We start from the raw sequence: 22030 nt of genomic DNA on the forward strand, positions 1-22030 counted from the left end.
TGACGTTTCACCAGTCTCTGTGGCCGGCATCTTCAGAGGACAGCAGAGGTTGGTGTCCTCTGAAGATGCCGGCCACAGAGACTGGTGAAACGTCAGGAAGAACAACCTTCAGAACATGGCCAAAGAGCCCGAAAAACCCAGAACAAGAACTCTAAAATTTGAAAACAATGAGTAGCAGAAGTAATAGGACTGCAGCCTGAATAAACATAGTCAAAATCCTGCTGTGTAAGTTATGCCTGCAGAAGGGTGCTCATGGCAGAAAAAGATAATTGAAGACTTCCTAGTTCTGTCTCATGATGTATGTGACTTGCACGTAGTCAGTTTCACAGCGTAGAAGCCATGGGAGTCCAAGAATGGAAGAAGCTTTCCTCCTTCCAATATGGGGCTCCCACAGCTTGCACACAGTGAAAAAGATTAAATGTGGAATTCCAGAAGAGAAGTAAGAAGTCTTCAATTATGGGAAATCTCCCCCTGCCAGTGACATTATCCTTCCATAGATGTAACAGGATTTTGGCCAAAGAAAAAATATCATAGGGTTCAAGTGGACAAAAACAAAGGGGGGAAAAGCCTAATAAGTAATTACTTTAGTCACTTTCAAGAAACAGAAAACATAAACCTCTGCTTTTACAAAACAATTCAATCCTTCAAAAAAAACACTTTGGTTTATGAATGTGGGATATTGTTCTTCTGTACCCATGATTTTAAAAGCCAGGAAATGGCCCTGTATTGCTGCACAATATCATGCCCACTATGCCAGAAAGAAAAAGGATGCCAAGCTTTATATAGCAAAGGGCAGGCTGACCCCTGACAACACCAATGGCAGCAGTCAAGATGGTTTATATGATACCTTCTTGTGCTCACTGCCATTCATAAAGTGATACCACACAGGGGGAAATCCCAGAAGCTGACTCCTTTTTTTAATCAGTTAACCACTTCTCACCCAAACACAAACAATTGTCAGGACTGTTTTTCACAAGTGTGAATGATCTCCAAATTTGGCACAGAGCAAGACAAGACTGTCTGCTACATCTATGCCAAATTTGGTGCTGAACTGAGGTAGTTTCATAGTTATAATTTTTTGTTTGGGACACCTCTATTTTTTTAGTTGGGTTAAAAATGCTGAATGCTGCTATCAGCACAATATATTCATAACTATATCAGTAACTAACCACTTTTTTCAAGCTTTTGCTATTTAACTGGATTTACTTTTAAAATGATGTGGTGGGATCTTAAGAGAGCTGTGCATAAAAATATACCCACAAACCTCAATGAACTAAAGCAACACCGTAAAGAAGAGTGTGCCAAAATTCCTCCATACCAACTTGTGAGACTGATATAGTCATACAGAAAAGGACTACTTAAAGTTATTGCTGTCATAGGTAATTTTACAAGCTATTGAATTATAAGGTGTACTTAGTTTTTCACACATGGCTACACCACTTTGGCTTTTTATTTTGTTAAAGAAATCATGACACGGTGTAATATGTCATGTGTTGTTGTTCCTTTGAGGTTATATTTACCTAATTTTCAGACCTGCCAAGAACCAGATGATTTTTATTACATCCTGATCCATAAAACCATAGAATTTAAAGAGGATGTACTTTCTTTTTCACATGACTGTTCATTGATATAAAATAAATTTGACATTTAACAAAATATGTCTGAATATTATTTCAAAACCTTCCACTGTAGTTTCAAATACAGTAACTGAAAACTCCTGTTAAACATTAGGAGCAAAAGAGGGTATGGCTTACCAGTTTTCTCTTCCACTGTTTTAACAGCTGTAACACGCTTCTCCATGGGGCTGGGATACTAGAGAAAAAAGTGCACCACACGAATTGTTATGCAAGCAGAAGCAAATTACCCAGCACTGACAAAACAAAGGGACACTTCTGAAGCACATATAAAAGAGCCTGGGAAAGGGAGGGTATTACTGTATGTTATTAGTTTGTTCTGACTGTTTAAGCTCATCACGAAATTTGCCCAAAAGTACTTTTACCTTTCACTTTCGATCATTTAAATCTCTTCAGTAGTACCACACAAAACATACCAAGCATGGATTTTTATATTCTTATCCAATGTTCATGGCTACTTCAAAATAACAGCTGAACGAACTGGGAATTTTTGATGAATTTCTTTAATTTCTGACTTAGCTAGACTAAACCTTTGAATTGCAAACCATTGTACTATCTACCTAACATTTTTCTTATTAGACACCTAGTGTGTTACCTGTTTTTCATAGTCAGCAATCAGTTCTTCAAAAAGAAACCTGGCCTTTGAACATCAAAACTGAGAACCTACCTCATTCCATTTCAAGGAACAATTTGAACAGTAATGCTTTTTTAAAAAAAAAAAAAAATCCTTCCGGCATTTCTTTTTTTCTTCGTTCACTGGGAAACATTTCTATTTTACATGGTGCATAATCAACGACACTTGCTTCATAAAAACAGGATGTTTTGAACTTCTCAGTGAACACCGGCTGACCTGTATTTCTCTTTTGCCTGCCAAAAAGAAATTGCATGCACCCCTGTTCAGTTTTAAACTAGCCAGTTTCCTCTGGTGTCTGAAGCTGGGCAGCGATGGTTTATTTAAACTGCAGTTTGAGAAAAATCTGGAATTGGAACATGCAGTTTGATCCTGGCTTTTCTCTGTCCATAGTTTAAATCAGAAAAAGGATGCAGGGTCCCCACAAGCCATAGATGGCTCCCACTAGTCCCTAATTCTCCCTCCCCATGGGAATATCACACCTCCAAAAAAACTCCTCATATGCATTTTTCCTGCATGTTTTCCCAAAACATTGCTGGCTCTCTCTCTCTCTCTCTCTCTCTCTCTCTCTCTCTCTCTCTCTCTCTCTCTCTCTCTATCTATCTATCTATCTATCTATCTATCTATCTATCTATCTTGTATTAATTTCATATGGAGCGCTCTCTGACTTTTGTTGATGTCCTTTTATATTATCTTCCCATTTCCTGGAAGTTAATTAATTCTCCATACTCTTATTGAAGCTAAAAGACCTATCCAACAACACTGGAAAGAAAAATAACTAACTTCTGTTACTCAAAGAATTGAGGACCTTACAACTCTACCAACCTAGGAATGTAAATACACAAAATCTTTTGCACTGATTTATTTTAAAATGTTTTGAAGTCTTTAAAAGAAAATGTTAAACACTATTTTGTTGTATATTTTTGCCATTGTACTATATTGAGATTAGAGATAGGCACAAATCACTGCTTTAGCAGTTCATCCCAGTTTGTGTATCAGCTGAACAGGCGTTTGGCACTTCGAAGCCCCTCCTCCTCTGGTGGGTATCCCACTCACAGGCAGTGGCCTGGCTGCCCTCCCCCCCCCACGCTTCCTCCAGGCCCTGTCTCTGAATGGTGGTGCTCTGACGTGCCAAACACCTGTTTGGCCTATAAGCTGCAGTTCATGCCCACTTCTGAGAGTCAACATAAAAAGAACTAACCAGGAGTGGCTATCTCCATTATTTCACTATTTTGAACTTAAGAGGAACTTCTAGGGGGGTTATTCCTTCCAACTTGATTTCCCCCTTGCAGCATTTCTGATTATGTTTATTTCTTTCTTATCTAAAAACCCCACACATATTTTAAATAGTTCCTGTTCACAGCAAAATATTTAAATACATAAACAATCGCACTATACAAAGTAGTGTGTGTGTGTGGGAAGTACTGATGTTAATGCAAATTCACATCAGTGTGAGACATGCACCCAAAAGTGATCAGAGAACAAACAAAAAAGGAAGGTGAAGAAATTAGATCTAAGGTACCCATAATAAATGGGTTGTAGAATAATGGTTAAAATCCAGATACAGAAGCAATCACAAAAGCCATGGGGTAGGAGCTGGGGAATAGTAAAATTCCAGAACAAAGTAATAACTGTAATGTTCATGTCTATGTTTATTGCAGAAAATTTTTATTAAGTGATGTATAAGACTTCCTATATGGCTGTTAAGTCAGATGTTTCCATGCTTTCTGCTTTCAAATGGCAAGTAATAGTGTAATTATATTATCAATGAAACTTACAGTGTATAAGATGCATTCATGTGAAACAATAAAACCATTTGCATAAATTCTCCATGAAATTGCAGACTCTTATTACTCAAGTATTTAACCACAAAAGACTCAATTTCGCACATAGTTTAGTACATGGGGAATGAATTAAGATCTTGCAAGTAGGTTTAATTATTAACAGCACTGTAGCTTCACATCATACAAAACCAGATCCAGCTTCCTTAAGGCTGTTACATCCTCAGTAGAATACAGAAAACTGACAAGGAGGACATATATTGACAGCTCAACAGAAGGAACACTCTGTGGGATATATGGGGTATGTTCCTTTGCTCCCAGATTGCCTCTTTAGTACAGAAAAAGACATACATGAAGCTAAATCTAAAGAAGATGGTAGTATTACCAGAGACACTTCAAATTTGCAGAACATAAGGCAAAACTCTGTAACAATTTCTAGAGCTCTATAGGAATTTTGATGGGAACTCCAGTAACATTTGTTAACCATCTGTCAGCTCTTAGAAGACACACAAAACTTGACTATCAGACATCCAAATTAAAGGAGAACCATAAAGGAGGCAAGTAACAAGCTATGATCAAGTGGCTCTAAAAAGAAAGCCCATATACACCATCTGCAACTCTCCCACTCCTGGTACAAAGGAAGAGTAAGGAACACAAACCCAGTGGCATAGATCCCAAGATTCTGTAACTAGCGCTCAACATCTGCAAGGTATTCCTGCCAATATGGAAGGGAAAGGTGTTTGCCAGCTCTTGTCCTTTGCAGAACAGTTGAATGGATCTTATACACTGTAAGTTTCATTGATGATATAATTACACTATTACTTGCCATTTCAAAGCAGAAAGCATGGAAGCATCTGACTTAACAGCCATATAGGAAGTCTTATATATCACTTAATAAAATTTTCTGCAATAAACATAGACATGAACATTACAGTTATTACTTTGTTCTGGAATTTTACTATTCCCCAGCTCCTACCCCATGGCTTTTGTGACTGCTTTTGTATCTGGATTTTAACCATTATTCTACAACCCATTTATTATGGGTACCTTAGATCTAATTTCTTCACCTTCCTTTTTTGTTTGTTCTCTGATCACTTTTGGGTGCATGTCTCACACTGATGTGAATTTGCATTAACATCAGTACTTTATCCTTGGCCCTCCCCAGAATCCAGTATTTTTAAAAGTCTTCTTTTTTGATGGATACATATATTATATTATATTATATTATATTATATTATATTATATTATATTATATTATATTATATTATATATTAATTAATAATAGGTGATATTATAGGCTGATATATATTATCAGGCATATTAGCCTATATGTCTGTGTATGTTTGTGTGTGTGTGTGTGTACACACACACACACACATATATATATTAATATGGATATTAATATATATCAGCCTCTATATATATATATGTTGAAAAAAATGTGTTTGTGTGTATGTCACAGATGCCCAAAGGCAACAAAGGGATGTGTTTGGGTTCAGGGGATTGTATACAACTCATGGCACTCACACTGCCTACCCTTACTCTAAAACCGTGTCTAGATCACTTGACCACACCTGAAGGAGCACTTGTGGCATATTTTTCTTTTACTGAAAGTTTATTGCTTAGAGTATTGTTTACTTTAACTGGCAGTGGCTTTCCAGTTTCCCTGTTAGTAGTTTTTCACATCTGCCTATTAGCCAATTGTCTCTTTCAGCAGAGATGCTGTATAGGATAGGCATGCACTCTATCACACTTTTGCTATGAAAATGTGCAATTACCCTTCTTACCCATCTTAACTATCCACCTGTTAAGGAAGTACAGAATGGCACAAGCTGAGTGGTGTTTGTTGTTTTGAGAGAGAGAGAGAGAGAGATACAAGTACTTGCTTTGCACAGATGAGAAATACAATTATTTTGTTTTACTGGTGATTCTTCCCCCCCCCAAAATATATATATTTGGGGGGGGGGGAAAGAATCACCAGTAAAACAAAATAATTGTATTTCTCATCTGTGCAAAGCAAGTACTTGTATCTCTCTCTCTCTCTCTCAAAACAACAAACACCACTCAGCTTGTGCCATATATATATATATAAACTGGTGTCACCATACCCTCTTCCAAATGATTTAATGCCATCCTGTGGTCAACTATAGAAGCATATGAAATACATGGGGCTGAAAAACAACAATTAGCCAAGTGGGGAAAAGGATGGCATGCATGCAGCCAAAAGAGAGAGGAAATAGGGAAACCATGTGCTGCAACTATGGGTATAATCACTCTCACCATTGCTAGTCAATCTTACAATGCCTTTCCTCAGCCACTCTGCCAGTGCTTTTAAAACCTATTACTGTATTTACCAGTGTTCTGGGTTAAAGGAGTAAAATCCTGACATCTGCTACAAATTATCCATCAGTCACAGTCAACTGATGGTGGATTCACCTATCTATCATATTGCTCATTCTAATCTCCAACTCAGAAATTTTGATTCAAGGTATACAGTACATCTCCATCTGTTCATTATCTCCGATAATAATGCATTCCAGTGACCCAGAGAAAAAGCCAAGTGTATGTATTTAGCAGGGTGCTGTGAGAAATGCTTCCTTGTGACTTCTTCTGGCATTATGCCTCCACATTATTATACAAATGATTTTTATACAAATGGTTTTTTAATCCATTACATTGGGGGGATGGGAGGAATTCATTTCTGGCCAGAGTAGCCAGTCTCATCCAAAAGTAATATATAGGTTAAACACATGCTTTATGGAATGTATAGTACAGGCATAAATTAGACACATTTATATACATATTTTAATTCACCATAAATCATGGGAATCTTTTTAATAAATCACAGTTTGTAGTACTATATGATTCACTTTGCTAAGTATGCCAGTTTTTGCAAATATATATATATATTTTCTGCAAATTCCACAAAATACCATGCTATATTATAGATGGGGTCAACAATTCAGGTTTTAAGAGCAGTTGGGAATTACTTACAAGGACTATAATTCCTGCCACCACTTCTACAATGTCGACCATGTAACAGATCTCAAGTACTTTGGAGACACTTCTCCACGGAGATTATAAAGAACCCTACTTATGATGCCTCATGAGAGGCTATCTTGAGATGGGGGAGCAGATGAAAGCACATATTGGTGTGAAGAGTTAGTAATCTTCAGTCTGAATCCTGACACATTGTGAGCTATGATGGTGATTTTGTTGCTTTGTTGTCTACTGAAAAGGATGGATTACTTTGAAATACAGCGGTGGCACACTTCGAAGTTATTGATTAATCGCTGTTGGCTCTTTATGTGCCACTGTTTCTGAAAACCCATTTTCCCCCACACTTACCCTCAGCAAAAATGAAAATAAATATCACATGAAACCATGTGAGTTCACTTATCATATGGGGCTTCAACTAAGAAGGTTAAGAGATGAAGTAAACCTCAGGAATATCATGAAAACTGAAATACGGTGTTAACTTATGAGTACAAACAAGGTCTAAATTCACATGTAGTAAGGTGGCCCTCTAACCTTGCACTTGAGTAACGAGAGAATTCATCATGGATTAATAGATCGTATAATGATAACTTAAATCATTTAGCGCAAGAGAGGGAAAAGGAACATTACAATATTGCAATATGCATTTGAAGGATTCCAGTCTGAAATCCCAGTAGGAAAGAAATCAGTTCAACAACTTCAGATTTTCTGAACATTATATGAAATGAATGTATATTTCATAAAGTAAATTATAGTAAATGCATGGAAGAACTAGGAAGTGAACATACACGAAATAAAGTAATTGCTCCCTTGGGATTAAAAGAATACCAGAAGTTACTAAAAAGTTGCTATTTTCAAAATCTGTCAGAGCAGTTTAATACTTTGTCTTATTCAAAATGAAATGCACCCTTTCTCACAGTTCTTATATCTCATTCTCAGCACTCTAGTAGGTATGTCATAATGTAAATAAGAGTTTGTATAATTCTCTTTTTCTCCTGAGCAACAGAAGCAAGCTTCTCCTTAATGCTGTCCTCACATTAGCTCAACCAGAGAATAAAGACAGTTCACATGTATTCTATCATAGGTGGAATACTTGTGCTTTTAAGTGGTTCCCAAACTTGGACCCAGAGATGTTTTGAGACCAGGGCCAAAACCTTTCTGGCAGCTTCTGCCAGCACAAGACAAATGACACTGTCATCAGTGGCAGATTGCCATTGAGTAAAGGGCTAAAATCCAGTAAGAAGGCAGAACTAGAGTAGGCCCATCTAATCAATGAGGATTTGGTGCTTCAACACTAGAGATGGGTGCAAATTTAGAAATGAATTAAAAATTTGTTAAAAGTCACTCTAATTCATTGATTCATATTCGCATTCCTCCTTGATAAATATGAATCAATTAGCGATTTTTGATGATTCATTTGGCTATAAAACACACACACGCAATGCATCTAGAGACCCCAAAATTTCAGGGAAGCTTCCTCTGCCTCTTCTTTACAAGTCCTCCCAGTTTGGTGAAGACTGGGTTTTGAATGTCTGTTATATACCCCCAAAGAGCGCCCCACAAGGACGTTTTCCCCAGACATCTAGAGATACCAAAAGATCAGAGAAGCTTCCCCTGACTCTCCTCTACAATCCCTCCAAGTTTGGTGAAGATTGGTTTCACTCAAGCCAGTTGCTGAAGGGTATATTCACAGGGGAACCCACTTTGTAAGTGTATAACTCGGATTTCCAAAACTCTAATTTCACCAAACTTGGATGGATTGTAGAGGAGACTCTGCTGAAGCTTCTGTCTGATTTTGGTGTCTCTAAGCACCTAGGAGATCATTCTATACAGTTTTATAAGCAAAAAGAATCAATGAAATGATTCATCAGAAATTCATAAATTAATTATTTGTAATTTGACTAATCACGAAGTAAAATGAATCACCATTTTTCTGATTTGAGCCCATCTCTAGTCAAAATCTATGTAATTTCCATTACTTTGATGGGCATAATCTAGCATTCAGTGCTGGGGAAGAAAAGTGCACAACCTTCACACCCTAGGCTATGTTAAAAATCTTTTGGAACAATGAAGAAAATTTTATAAAGATATACCATTATATATCTTTAAATATACCTTTCATATATATAAATCTTTAAAACAGATGCAGCAACTGTTACATTCATCATATATTCATGAGACTTAACATGCTAAAATTATGATTATGCACTATGCAAATATGGTTAGCACATAATATGCTTTACGTATTTAAGCAACCCTTCTCACTTCATGAGGAATGTTTCTTGTCTTGAAAAGAGTTGCATATCTTGAAACGACATCAAATATATATTACCTAAAAGAGAAAGACCTCTCTCTAAGGATAAGGAATACAGTTTTCATATATGTGTGCAAAACTAATTCTACCCTCTGCTACAGTAGTGTAAGAGGACTAAACCGTCTCAATGAATAAACAGTCTTGGGTCTGTAGCTAAAAAAATAAATAAATTAAGCATAGAACATATCACTGCCATTTTTTAAGAACAAGAATATCTCCCCAGATGTTTATTGGCAAAGAGTGTACATGTTACAAGCTCACAATAATGAGAATCAATTAAAATGTTAAAAAATAGGCAAGGAGGGAAATTGCCAGTGTGGTTAAGTGGGACCATCCTGCCTGTTTTCCCTATATCAGGACAGATAGCAACACAATCTGAAACTCCAGGGAACCAATGACACTGACCCTATTGAAAAAAAGATCAAATGTATGACAAGACAACAACATATGAGATCACAAGAAATAACTTGGCTAGAAATGAAGTGAACTTACATATCAAGCTTTTAGAAGTCATAGATATATAGGATTGCCTGTGACATATAAAATGAGCTTATTCCTGGTAATCTAGAAAGGACTCTTTTTGTAAACCTCGAAAAGTGCAACTTTGGTACGGAACAGAATCATCTGGCCTTCACACGCTGAGTGAAAAAGAGGCACAGAAGCACTAATTATTTTCAAATTTTAGTTCCATTTCTAAGAAGTCACAGCTAGATGGCAATAAAGTCAGCATATTATGAACACCTACAATAAAAAAACTTGTTTTCAAATAAAAACAAAGGGAGAATAGGTATATACACCTAAGAATTAGAATCTAGCAGTGACGCCACACATCCAGCACACAGGCATGCAGCTTAAGAAAAAGAACAGAAAAATAGCTTTGTGTCACTGGGAAAAGGGAATGCTTAATATGAAAACAGCAGCTTCTTGTGGCTGTTTTTGAGTATCAATTAATTGCTGGGGAAAAGTTACAGCCAACCTAGAGTTTAACAGAGGCTAGCAGCAGCAGCCCAAAATACAAAGCCTGCTTCTATCAGGTTCTGGGGGTTGGAAAGGAAGACTAGGAGAATGAGGGAAACCGAGAGGGAGGAGAACAGAAAAGAGAACACTCTACGGATAGTGGAGGAGATTGAAGAGGAGGAGGTGGTACAAGGGAAATGCCTTAGAGCAATCGTTCCCAACCTTGGGTTTCCACATATTCTTGGACTACAACTCCCAGAAATCCTGGCCAGGGCAGCTAGTGAAGGCTTCTGGGAGTTGCAGTCCAAGAACACTTGGGAACCCAAGGTTGAGAACCAATGCCTTAAAGGAACCCCAGAAAGGTTACTGAATAGAGGTAGAAGCCCGAGGAGAAGAAGAACCAGAGCCCCCAGGTGACTGGGGGTATTATAGAAATAAGACCTCTGGATGAGGGTTATGGTACAACTGAGGGTAGCCCAGTTACTGGTGAGAAAGGGAGCACCAGAAGTGGATATTTTGACAGAAGGAAGCCCAAGCCAATGAAACAGGTTCAATCCTGCCAGAGGCTGCAGTAAAAAAGAAAAGAGCTGAAAGTGATATACAGAACAACACAGTTGGTTACCAGGATAGTGACACTCTAAATCCTTTCTCCCTACTGGTGTCAAAAAAAGAAAAAGAAAAAAAAAAGAAAAAAGAAATGTTCACACAAACACTGCCCATGCACTGAGGAGGGAATAGTGTCACTTGCCACACCCACCTCAAAAACCAGAAACGAAAGGAGCACTATACACAGGAACCAAAATTTTTTTAAAAAAAAACTGCTAAGAGAAGAGCAGGATTCAAACCTCTTCTGGATGAGCTATAGCAACTACATCCACATTGGCATGAAGTCCTTTGTCTCATGCACCCAACATAAGCACTACATGGCAAATGCTGTAACTATTCACTATGAAAGCCCACTCTCTAAGGATAGCAATTAGCCTAAGACAAACTGTTCCCTGCCCCCTTTCTCCTCGTGGACACACAGAAGAAAGTTATACAAAGCTGGTGACTCCTTGTTGCTACCAGTTTCTAGGCATAATTCAAAATGTTGATTGTGACCCATAAAGCTCTATGTAGCTTGTGACTAGGCTCTTTCAAAGACTGCAGTCTCCCAAAGGTGTCTGACTGTGCTTCAAGATCCTTAGAAGATTTTCTCTCTTTCCCACCACTATCAGAGGTGAAGTCAGCAGGGTCTCCTTGGTAGCTGACCTCCAGCAAGGGCTTCCAAGCTAATGATATCCTTGTTTTCTGCTGGAAAAGACAATTTACATAGACTTGGAGCAAGCTAGGGTACTGCTTACTTCTTTTAAACTTTTTCTGGGCATTTTTATTTATTAATTTATTAATAAATTTACCGATGTATTTATTTATTTATGTATTTATTTGTGTACTAATTAATTAATTAACTTTTAGCCAGCTTGCACTCTGTTACAGCAGAAAGACAAAACATGAATTTAACATATCAATAAAAGCAAATAAATAAGAGAAAGAAGACAATGAACCCAAGACTCAGGTTTGTTTATTCACATGCCAAAAACATGCCTCCTATTATGTTCAAATGAACCCTAAATCTTCGCAAATACATTGAACCCTAAATCTCCTTATGCACTCTTCTGCTTTGTTCAGTCTAACGCCCACAATTTGCTCTGAGCTGTTGTTTGGCCAAAAAATACACTATCACTATCAAGCTCCCTATCCCATCCTTCAAAGTTACGCAATCAACTTTCTGTGATGATACACACATCACTGGATAGCACATGCTATCATCACTAGCTTGCATAATCTGTAGTGAGAGATGTTGGGAACCGGCAGTCTAATAACATCTAGGAGACCTCAAGTGGTCATTCCACCACCATCAACATAGGTATATATATGATAGCAGGTGCGTACTAGGTAATGGCTGTGGATATATATACACCTTGAATGCTGCCACCATTGGCAGATAAAGTGATAGAATGTTGAACACGGAGCTGATGCATTTAGAACGTGATATGAGTTGGCAGTTAGGCAGTTTCACAGAATCATAGAATCATCAAGTTGGAAGTTGGCTGATATTCTCTTGCTTAGCATAGAAATCACAATTAGAGGCCCAATTCACAGAGCAGTTCACTCACCAACTCCCCACTGATTCAATGGATGTACTTCTACTGCAACTTATTACACTAAGCAGCAGGATTTGAGCCATTGTGTTATGCGGAGAGAGTAGACGATAAGAGAGTGAGTGAGAATATTATTAAAGAATATACATTATTTTTGTTTTTCCACTTCAGTTTGAACTACCTGATACATTACTTTCCCCTTCTTCCTTCTACATGTATTTCACCTAATAGATTCTTATTGTTTGATTCTTAGAAAAACTCTCCTCATTATTTATAAGTAACACTTCAAAGATATTAGCAGGCAGAGAAATGCACAGAGTGTAACACTCATGTTAGGTCAGGCAACACAATATCAAGACTTTGACAAGACAACAAAGTTTACATGTAAGAAACCTCTTGACTTAACATCTAAATCAGGGGTCTCAAACATGCGGCCCAGGGGCCATTTGCAGCTGGCTGGACAATAACTTGTGGCCCCCGCCTTGCCTGCCCCCCAAAGCGCCCACGCGTCCTCTGCTGTCAAGATTAAAAAGAAGCCTTGCTCGCTCGCCAGCTCTCTCCCAAGACAGCACCTCTTGCACTCTCCAACCGGAACTGCAGCCTGCCAGCCAGCCCACTTGGCTAAGGAAACTCCTGGGCGGCTTCCTCGGGCTCTTGTTCTGCTTGGCGGAAAATCTGATGCGGCCCAGCCTCACCCAGATTCTGCCTCCAGCGGCCCCCAGGTAAATTGAGTTTGAGACCCCTGATCTAAATAATGCTCATCACAAGTGGGGCAAGAAGGAACTGGCTGGTTGCCACAGTAATGGGGCAATCCCAGACAGTTTGGACAGGTTTGGGGCAAGGGGTGTCCCTTGGGCTAATGCCTAACTGTGTGGCACTAAGAAGAGGTGGCTAGCTTTCTAAAGTGAAGGTGCCAATGAGATATCTTGCAATCATATTGTGCTTGCATGACTCAGTAAGAGAATGAAAGTAGTGAAAGGGGATACTTCCCTGGAGACACTGCACCATATGTTCCCCATCCATTATCTAAACCAGTGTTTAGTAGCTGGCTGAAGCAGAATAGCCTACAGACACCATGCAAGTTGCAGAGATAACACATGTTCAGCTTTGCAAATAACTTTTGCAAGCTGGCAATCTCCTGAGCTGTCTCCTGCTGCCAGATTACAGCCAAAGCCATAAAGAAATTTCATTACCTTCAACATGTTCTGTAACTGCAGCCCTGGACTACTGGGATGCGAGGATCTATGCTGTCTCCCCAAGGAATAAGCTAGTGCAGAAAATATACCTTCGCCTAAGGTAAAAACCATCAATTTAATGCAAGAGCCACCTTACTTGAACTTGATAGGTCCCAAGCCAAATTCAAGAAATGAAATACCTAGAGTCTAAATACCCAAATAAGTACCTCATTAAATATCTAAAATGTAAGCCATGGGTATTTGGGGGCAGCATGGCTCCTGGCGCAAGCAAGAGGATTTATCTTCCTGATTACAGACCACCATATGCTTTTTGAGATGGCTTCCCTAAGAGAGGTCACCTTTCTGAAATCAATCAAGGGTGAGATTTCCCACTGCAAGGGACTTGCAAAACAGGTGAATTGGAGAAAACCATTTGGGCAACAAGGGACCAAAATAAATAAATAAAATAAATAAAATGCCTGATGGGAAACCAGGAGGGTAGAAAAACCGACAGGAAGCTCCACTGTGTCCCCAGGGCTGAACTTTGCTGGCCATAACTTTACAGCATGGCTGCCAAAAGCTTCCAGATGTTCTTGGCAGCCTTCACTTCCCCAAGCCCATGCCAAAAAAGATCAGGGATGGTGAAAGCTGTGGGCAAATAATATCTGAACAGCCACAGGGTTTCTCTCCTCTGCCCCCCCCTCCCCGCTGTTTATTTACAGGGCACGTGCCATTTGAGAAGGACTGTTTCAACACGGTCAAGATAAGTACTGTACCCTGGAAAGCAGAGAAGGTGGAAGAATACAGTATAGAGAAAGGATCGGGGGCAGGACATCTCTGGTAACAGAATGAGGTGACTGCCGAACAAAACCAGGCAAACAAACCCCAGTAAATAAATAAATTAATAAAAACTAGAATTAACGAAAAACGTGTTGAAGAGAACACATGCAAAAGGGAGAGCTGGTGGGAAGAAGCGCAGCTTCAGGGAAGCCGGCGAGTCCTCACACCGACAGCAGAAAAACATCAGACGATGGGCAAGTGGGCGCACCATTCTCCCCATCCCCACGTACCCCGAACACGCGAAGGGCCACGGGGGGGTGGGAAGCGCGGGCGGGCTGGGAGGAGCTGATAACGCTCAGCGACAGAAAAGCTGCCTCGTCCTCAGAGGGAGAGAGACTCTGGCGTCCTTCGGCGCTTCACCGCCCCTCCACTGAAGCCGGAGGGGAGCTATCGCGCCCAAAAGCTTCGGGACGAGGGCAGGCAAGGGGAAAGAAAGCGAGGCGCCAAGGGAGAGCCCCCCCCCCCGGCCATCTCTTTCCCCCGCCAGCTCCGCATACAGTACTGCATAACATCCTAGGCCGGGAGGCAGGGGCGGGTCAGAATTCTCGGGTCCTGTTGTTGTTGTTTCAACGCTGAGGCGCGCTGCGCCACTCCGCCTTTCTCGCGGCGAGGCTCCGGAGCAGAGCCAGCCCAGCCAGCCAGCCAGCCGGCCGCCTCTCTCTCCGCTCCGTCCTCGCCCCTTCCTCCACAGGCCTGTTTAAGCAGGAGAAGACGGCGCCTCCGGAGGGGAACTGGGGGCCTGGCGCCCCTTCCCCTCTAGAGAGGGCCGCGGACGGAGGGGCTCCCCGTGTTACCTTGCGGAGGTAGCTGGCCACCACTTGCTCGAAGGGGTATTTGTACACCTCGCGCACCTCCACGGTCACCACCATACTGGGAGCCGCCGCCGCCGCCGCCTTAGCGGCCCCTTAGGCCAGTTAAGTCGGGCCGCCAACTCGCTTCACTCCCCGGCCCGGTCCCGCTCCCAGGCCCGACTCCAGCGCCGCCGCCCCTTCGCAGCACAAAAGTCCCGCAACGTCAAACTTAACGCGGGGCCGGCGAAGAAACGCCTTCCTAGGTCACAATGTAAACACGCGTTTTCCGCTAAGGCGGGAAGGGCAGCGACGGCGGCGGCGAGCGCTGTTCCCTACAGGAAGAAAAGTTCATGTGAGGGAAGCTGGAGAGGGACTCGGACTCTGGCCGTCCAGCCTGGCCGCTGGAGCTCGGGGACAACCGAGGCAATTTGGGACTTCGTGAAGGAGATGATTGTTGTGACACCCGACGAGAAGGGTCCCATGAGGGGCTTTTCTCTCTTTCTCGGGCATCCTGGCAGAAAGAGAGCTCGACGTGCCTTGAGGCAAACCTCCCCGGTGCCCCCAGACGCCCTTCCTTCCATGTCTCTTTGGCTCCCCCGGCTTGTGGCGCCAAGCCAGAAGCTGGGGCAGCCAAGGAGACATGGAAGGAAGGGCTGGCGTGGAAGAAGGTAACTCAACGCCCGTCGTCCTGTGCTGCCTCTTGTTTCTGCAGATGCTGGAAAGGGCAGCGTAGCGGTTAAGAATAGCCTCAGCATGCTGTTTCCCACGTATGTTAGGAAGCAGCAGGCGGAGGTAAAAGACCCGCCTGCGGGACAAACTTTCCCCTACGTATTGAGCATCCTCATTCAATGGGTCTTATTCTCAGAGAAGTTCGTGGAGTCTTAAATTGTTATTCTAAGCTAAAACGTGCAGCACGAATAAAGCAAAGGGCCTGAATAAACAAGCCAAAATAGGGCTCTTCGGCCTACCTGTGCGTTATCATCCTTAGAGGAACTTTCCGCGTTTATTTTTAAAAGTTACTGTATCCCTTACATCTATCTCTCTTCTCTTTCTCCCAATAAATTTATGGTTCTCCTCCTCTGCAGGTTAGACTGAGAGAGAGTAAGCTGCTCCAGGGTCACAACTGTGACACTCCCAGGGGAGAAATCTTCTTTTTTGAAGGTTTTTACTGAGGAAGACCATATATGCAGCACGCATATATTGTTTTACTCTGGAGAATGTACTATTATTTTTCCTTTCGCTACACAGCACATAAGGTATCAGATAAAAAACAAAATAAAAACAAGAGACAAAAATGTGGCACCTGAAAGACTCACCGCTATATTTTAATATGACTTTTTGTGGATCAAGTCCACTTCCTTACACATAAAAATGAGACACACAATATTTACACACAGCCCCATGTCCAGGTGGGGATACAGATAATGGACAAAATGATAATGGTTCGTTAGTCAAAGAATAGGCTATCGGGCTGTGAATAATGTCAGTTGTCAGTCTACAAGGTAACCATAGCATAGTTGACATAAGCGGCAAGCTATGTGAATCAATAAAGCATTTTACACTGGGTTAATACTTAAGAACCCTTGATTGATACACAGTCCTTTTAAGTGGGTCACCAGCATCCCAGTACAGTATCTGTGTATGTCTTATCTCAGATGTTGCTCTTGTTTTGTAGTGCTTTTCCCCCCAGAATATTGACTTTCAAGTCATTCAAAGAGTATCCAAGTAGATTGAAATGTTCCAAAACAGATTTAAATATATATATATATTGCTATTCCCATTAGTTCTTTTGCATAGAGATTGTTCCTCAATTAGAAGGTGTTTTTCTCCTCTGCCTGTGTGGCCTCTTATGTCAAAGAGAATTGAATCCCCTCATGTGACTTCACAGTGATAGAATGAAAGTTAATTCACATGTCCCTCACAATGTAGTCACATCTACAATCATGTGTGTCCAAGCAGAAGTGATTACATCCAAGAGTTCGATTGTAGATACTAATTATTTGGCGTGCTCACGATGGATGCATGCAAGTATGTATATTGGTCAGTAGGTTTTTTATATACCTTGCTAAGATGTCTACATTATAGCTTCACACTGGTGTCTACGAAGTGCACCTGTTGTATACAGTGCTCCAGGCTGAGGCTGATGTTAGGATGAAAGTGACTGAAGTCCCAACAGAATTTCTTCAGGGCTTCTTTTCTGTGAGTCCAGAAAATAAAAATGCCACCAATGTACCTCAAATATAGGAGTGATTTTTGGGTACAGCAGGTCAGCTGTTAATATATTTGCATTTTGTGGTGCCATATGTGTACCCATGGCAGTTCCCTTGATCTACAAATAGATTTTATTGTCAAAGATGAAACAGTTCTGCATGAGCACAGTGACTAAGTGGGCTGTGTCTTCATTTTGATTGGCATTCCCTTTATGTGGGATGTTAGCATGAAGAGCCTCTGCACCTATTGTGGCTAAGATGGTATGGTCAGGAAGATCGAGGGTAGGCTTCAGTTTCATTAGAAAGTCTGTAGTGTCTCTTACACAGCAAGGGGCATTACTAGCATCTGATATGAGCATAGAGCCCAAGTATCCAGACACCTCAATGGTAATGGTACTGATGCTTGATACAATGGACCAATATATGGATACTGGTGATTTACTTAAAAGGACTGAATATCAATCAAAAGTTCTTAAGTCATTATAATAATACTTGTATGCCATCAAGTACATTCTGGCTTATGCCAATCCTTTAAAGAGTTTCCTAGCTACAGAATACTCAGAAATGGTTTACCATTCCATCCTTCTGGGAGTGCCCTGGTACTACACAGCTTGTCCATGGCCATACAGGCTGGCTGTTCTGGGATGCACAGCGAGGAACTGAACTCCCAACCTCTGGCTCCACAGCCAGATACCTAACTCACTCATCTGTTCCCAATATGAAATGCTACACTGATTACACAGTTTGCTGTTTGTGTCAACTCTGCCGTTATTACCTTGTAGACTGGTAATTAACATTATTCACAGCCTAATAGCCTATTCCCCTACTAACATTCTCTTGTCCCTTTGTCCATTATCTGTATCCCCACCTGATCATGAGGCCATCTATAAATATGACAGTCAAATAGTCTCACTCTTATGTTTGAAGAAGTGGGCTTGATCTATAAAAGCTCACATTAAAATATAGCAACCAGTCTTTAAGGTGCCACCATGTTTTTGTCTTTTGGTTTTGGTTTGATTTGCTTTTTGTCAGATTTGCTTGCAGAGGCTAACATAGCTATTCCTTCAAAAACAGCACATAACAGCAACTTCTCCATTCTAGTACGTAATCCATTCTTTCTGCTTTCTAGCATCACAGAACTCTTGTAGGATTCTCTGAAGAATATGGTAAGGGTATCCCAGAAAGACCAAAACAGCTGTGATCTCCTGCACCTCATTATTTGTGTATATGTTTGAAATATCTGCAACCTGTGTTTTAGGATAAAAAAAAAAGTTCCCAAGGCAGCTCTGGACATAGGTGAGCAAACACCAGTGAAATCTTTTCAAATCCTTAAAAATGCTAAAAGTGATATTATATACTGTTGCTCTCAATGATGCCACAAACTTTTTTTTAGTTGCATGTGCTAATTAAGATACTCACAGAAAGATTAAAAGTAAAGGTAAAATACTACACATCCGATAATTAAATCACAGCTAAAACTACATTGGGTAAGCTCAGTAAGATTCTTTAGGAGAAAGCAAACATTTTTAAAAGTGTGTCTTTGGGTCCTGCCCAAAGGTGTACAAAGTTGGGTCCCAACAGTCAACAATACTACCTGGCACAGAGTTATACTTACAATTCATTTCATAGCTTGAAGTACAAATAAAAAGATCATGACCACTAGTCTCATCGTTTTCACAGGTTGGCAGATCAGTAGCTCTTCAGAAGTTGACTTCTGAACATGGTCAAGCAAATACAGGGGATAATGACTACAGAGAACTATTTGTCTCAGAACATTAATTATAACATGTCATAATGTTAGCTGGCTGGATAGAAGGCTGGATAGATACATCAGTGGTTTAGGTATCTCACTGCAGAGCCAGAGGTTGGCAGTTCAATTCTCCATTGCACCTCCTAAGAGAAAAGCCAGTATGGCCTTTGGCAAGCTGCACAGTCCCAGGGCACCACTAGAAGAAGGGAATGGCAAACCACTTCTGAGTATTCTTTACCTGGAAAAGGTTACCATAATTCAGAATTGACTTGATGGCACATCATTATTTTATTCATTTTCATAATGATAACCTAAGTTTAAAAAAACCTAGAGAAGTGTAAAGAATACCTCATATGATGTAGTGCATAGAGTGATAGACTGGATTCAGTTCTTTACTCTGCCATGGAAACTCTCTAAAAGGATGATACTGATAAAATCACTCCCTGAACAGCTCCCTATTAGGGTCATTATAAGATGTTTCCAATTTGCATTGGAAAATTTTGGTTATTCCTTTTTTAGTTAGCAGAGTAAGAGGGATCAGCCCAGTTTCATCACACATCCCTTTCATTTCCCCCCATAAACTAGCACTTTGCTGTTTTAAATGCCAGAAGCATTTAAGGGATAAAAAAAGGTTTCTTTACTAACAGTTACAATCAATAGTTACAATCAGAAGAATAAAAGAAAAAATGAGGTGTCAGAGTCTCTACCATGTAGGAGAGACATTGTTCCATTCTTGTCACATTGAGCTGGGTCAGGAGAGAGGAAGAGAGAACAATGGAAGCAGGACAAAAACAGGAAGAAGGGTGGGTGCTTGCCTTAAATGCCAAAGAGAAGAAAAAGAACTTTAGCAATCATATAAGTAGCAAATGACAATCACATTCGGCTATAAAAGCCTTCTCTCACTGATACCCTGTGTTGTGATTATCCCAACAACTTGATAGCACGTAACATGTATATGAAGAAGTCATCCATAAACCCTGCCCTGTTTTGTGGCTGACAAAAGCAATATTCTCTCTCAGCTGCTTACAACAAGGTTCTACACATGGGGCTGTGAACTCAGCCTTTGAAGCCAGACGCCCTTAAACAGGAGAGTAGAAAGCAGATCTGTCATGGCAATACCTGATCTTTCTTTCTCTCTCAAGCTAAGTGTTCAAGTTCATAGCAGTACATTGCCAGAGCACATAGTTTTGTCCTGGTTGCCCCATGAAGTGGCAATCTGCAAGCCTGAACTATTGGCATTCTAGTGCAAGGATAATGCACCTTAATGCCAAGTTATCACATGCATTACTATTTGCACACAACAGTGTTTTGCTCGTAATCAATTGGAATGAACCCCATAGCCTTTATCACCATGTTCTGTGCATTGAACAAGTTGCTGTTCCTACTCACCCTGAGTCTTATTAGTTCAGCTCTAGTAGAAGAAAAGTGTAGCAGTCTTGTCCTCGCTGTCTCTTCCTGAGATCTTGGCCTATAGATGTGTGTTTTCAGTGACTGGAACATCTCGTTCCAGAAGTAATCCCAACTAGGGAGAAAGTGCCTTGGGGATAATAACTGAAAAGGGGAGAGTAGGTGGTAGGAGAGGGTTCTGCACCCCTCCCCAACAATGGTTAGGTGCTTTACATAGTATATACATTGTTGTCCATTTTAGAGATAAGTGTAGTAAACTCACAACTGAAGACATGGGTCTTGTTACCATGCAAGAGATTTGTTCTTGAAAGATTTGAGCCAATTCCCATGTTTTTTTCTAAACATCTGTTCAGAACATGGACCTGATATGGAATTGTCATTCCTGTGAGTTGCTTTTCAAAAATGACATTGGTATGACTTGTAAAATGTAGAACCCACTCCAGAAGACTTTAAAAGTGTTGTTCCCATGTCTGCTTGAGAAAGAACAACTTGCTAGCATGACTGCAGGGCCAACACAAGCAAGATATGTCCAGGACTCAAGTGAAGGATTTGAATTTGGGATGCAGGGAGCAATGACACACCTTCTTCAATGGGATAAGTCCATGACCGATCACCACGATATATATTTTTTTGAAATGTGGATTAAAGTAACTTCTGGGGCCTATCTAGGATTAGGGGCCATGAAGCTTAAGCTTCACTAGTTTCATAGTAGATTCACCCCTGGCAGAGAGATTTAATTGTGCAGAAATGAATCTTCCACAAGGCTATAGAAGGAGACATTGGGCAATTGTATGAGAGAAGCAGTGCTTTTCAAGTGTGAGGGTTTTTGTTTCTTTCATTTTGTTTCTGCAGCTAGTATCTATGTTCATGAACCCTGTTGGTCATGAGGTGTTGGTCCTGAGAAAATACACACACCTCTTTTTTTGCTAGTGGGAAGATGATGTTTCTGTATCCACAATGTATTTACATTTCCCCCCTCTGCTTCTGGCAAAGGTGCATTTTTATCTTTCAGAGTCACAAGCCATGTGGATAAAAGGTGAAGTAGGTCTCGGATTCAGCAGTGACCCTCATGTGCACAGATCAATTTAAAAATGCACTACAGCAGGGGTCTTAGGATCTACTGTATGTAGTTGAAAAGGTAAACTCTAAGGCAGTCCCCATGCCATGTACTAAGCATGCTTCCTTTATGTTTCAAACCATTTCTATGCTGTACATTTTTTAGAACTAAAAACTCCATCTTACTGCAGTCATACCTTTACAAAACAATCTTCAAAGCAGTATTTATATCAATGGAAAATGCTACACTGATGAATTTCAATATTAGAGAATCCACACAGGTCTTAGAAATATGATGACATTAGAGCTGCTAATACAGCTGTTTCAGAGAAATCCTCTAAGATAT

At 40.5% G+C, this 22030-nt stretch overlaps 1 protein-coding gene across 4 annotated transcripts in view; it reads right to left on the reverse strand.

Moving 5' to 3' along the window:
* Positions 1 to 15484, reverse strand: part of PRELID2 (PRELI domain containing 2) — a 55597-nt gene extending 40113 nt beyond the window's left edge. For 3 of the 4 annotated variants that reach the window (XR_013541900.1, XM_020806425.3, XM_078385772.1), the window contains exons 1-2: positions 15265 to 15484; positions 1755 to 1812 (exon numbers count right to left, since the gene is read on the reverse strand). Coding sequence is in view for 3 of the 4 variants with exons in the window: in XM_020806425.3 (XP_020662084.2) it covers positions 1755 to 1812; positions 15265 to 15339 (133 nt within the window). In the remaining variant the exon portion in view is untranslated. The remainder of the gene's footprint in view (positions 1 to 1754; positions 1813 to 15264) is intronic. The other variant, XM_072990211.2, reaches the window with a different exon arrangement.
* Between the last annotated feature and the right edge of the window lie 6546 nt (positions 15485 to 22030).

Source organism: Pogona vitticeps, chromosome 2 (assembly GCF_051106095.1).
Source record: "Pogona vitticeps strain Pit_001003342236 chromosome 2, PviZW2.1, whole genome shotgun sequence".
Classification (NCBI taxonomy): Eukaryota; Metazoa; Chordata; class Lepidosauria; order Squamata; family Agamidae; genus Pogona; species Pogona vitticeps.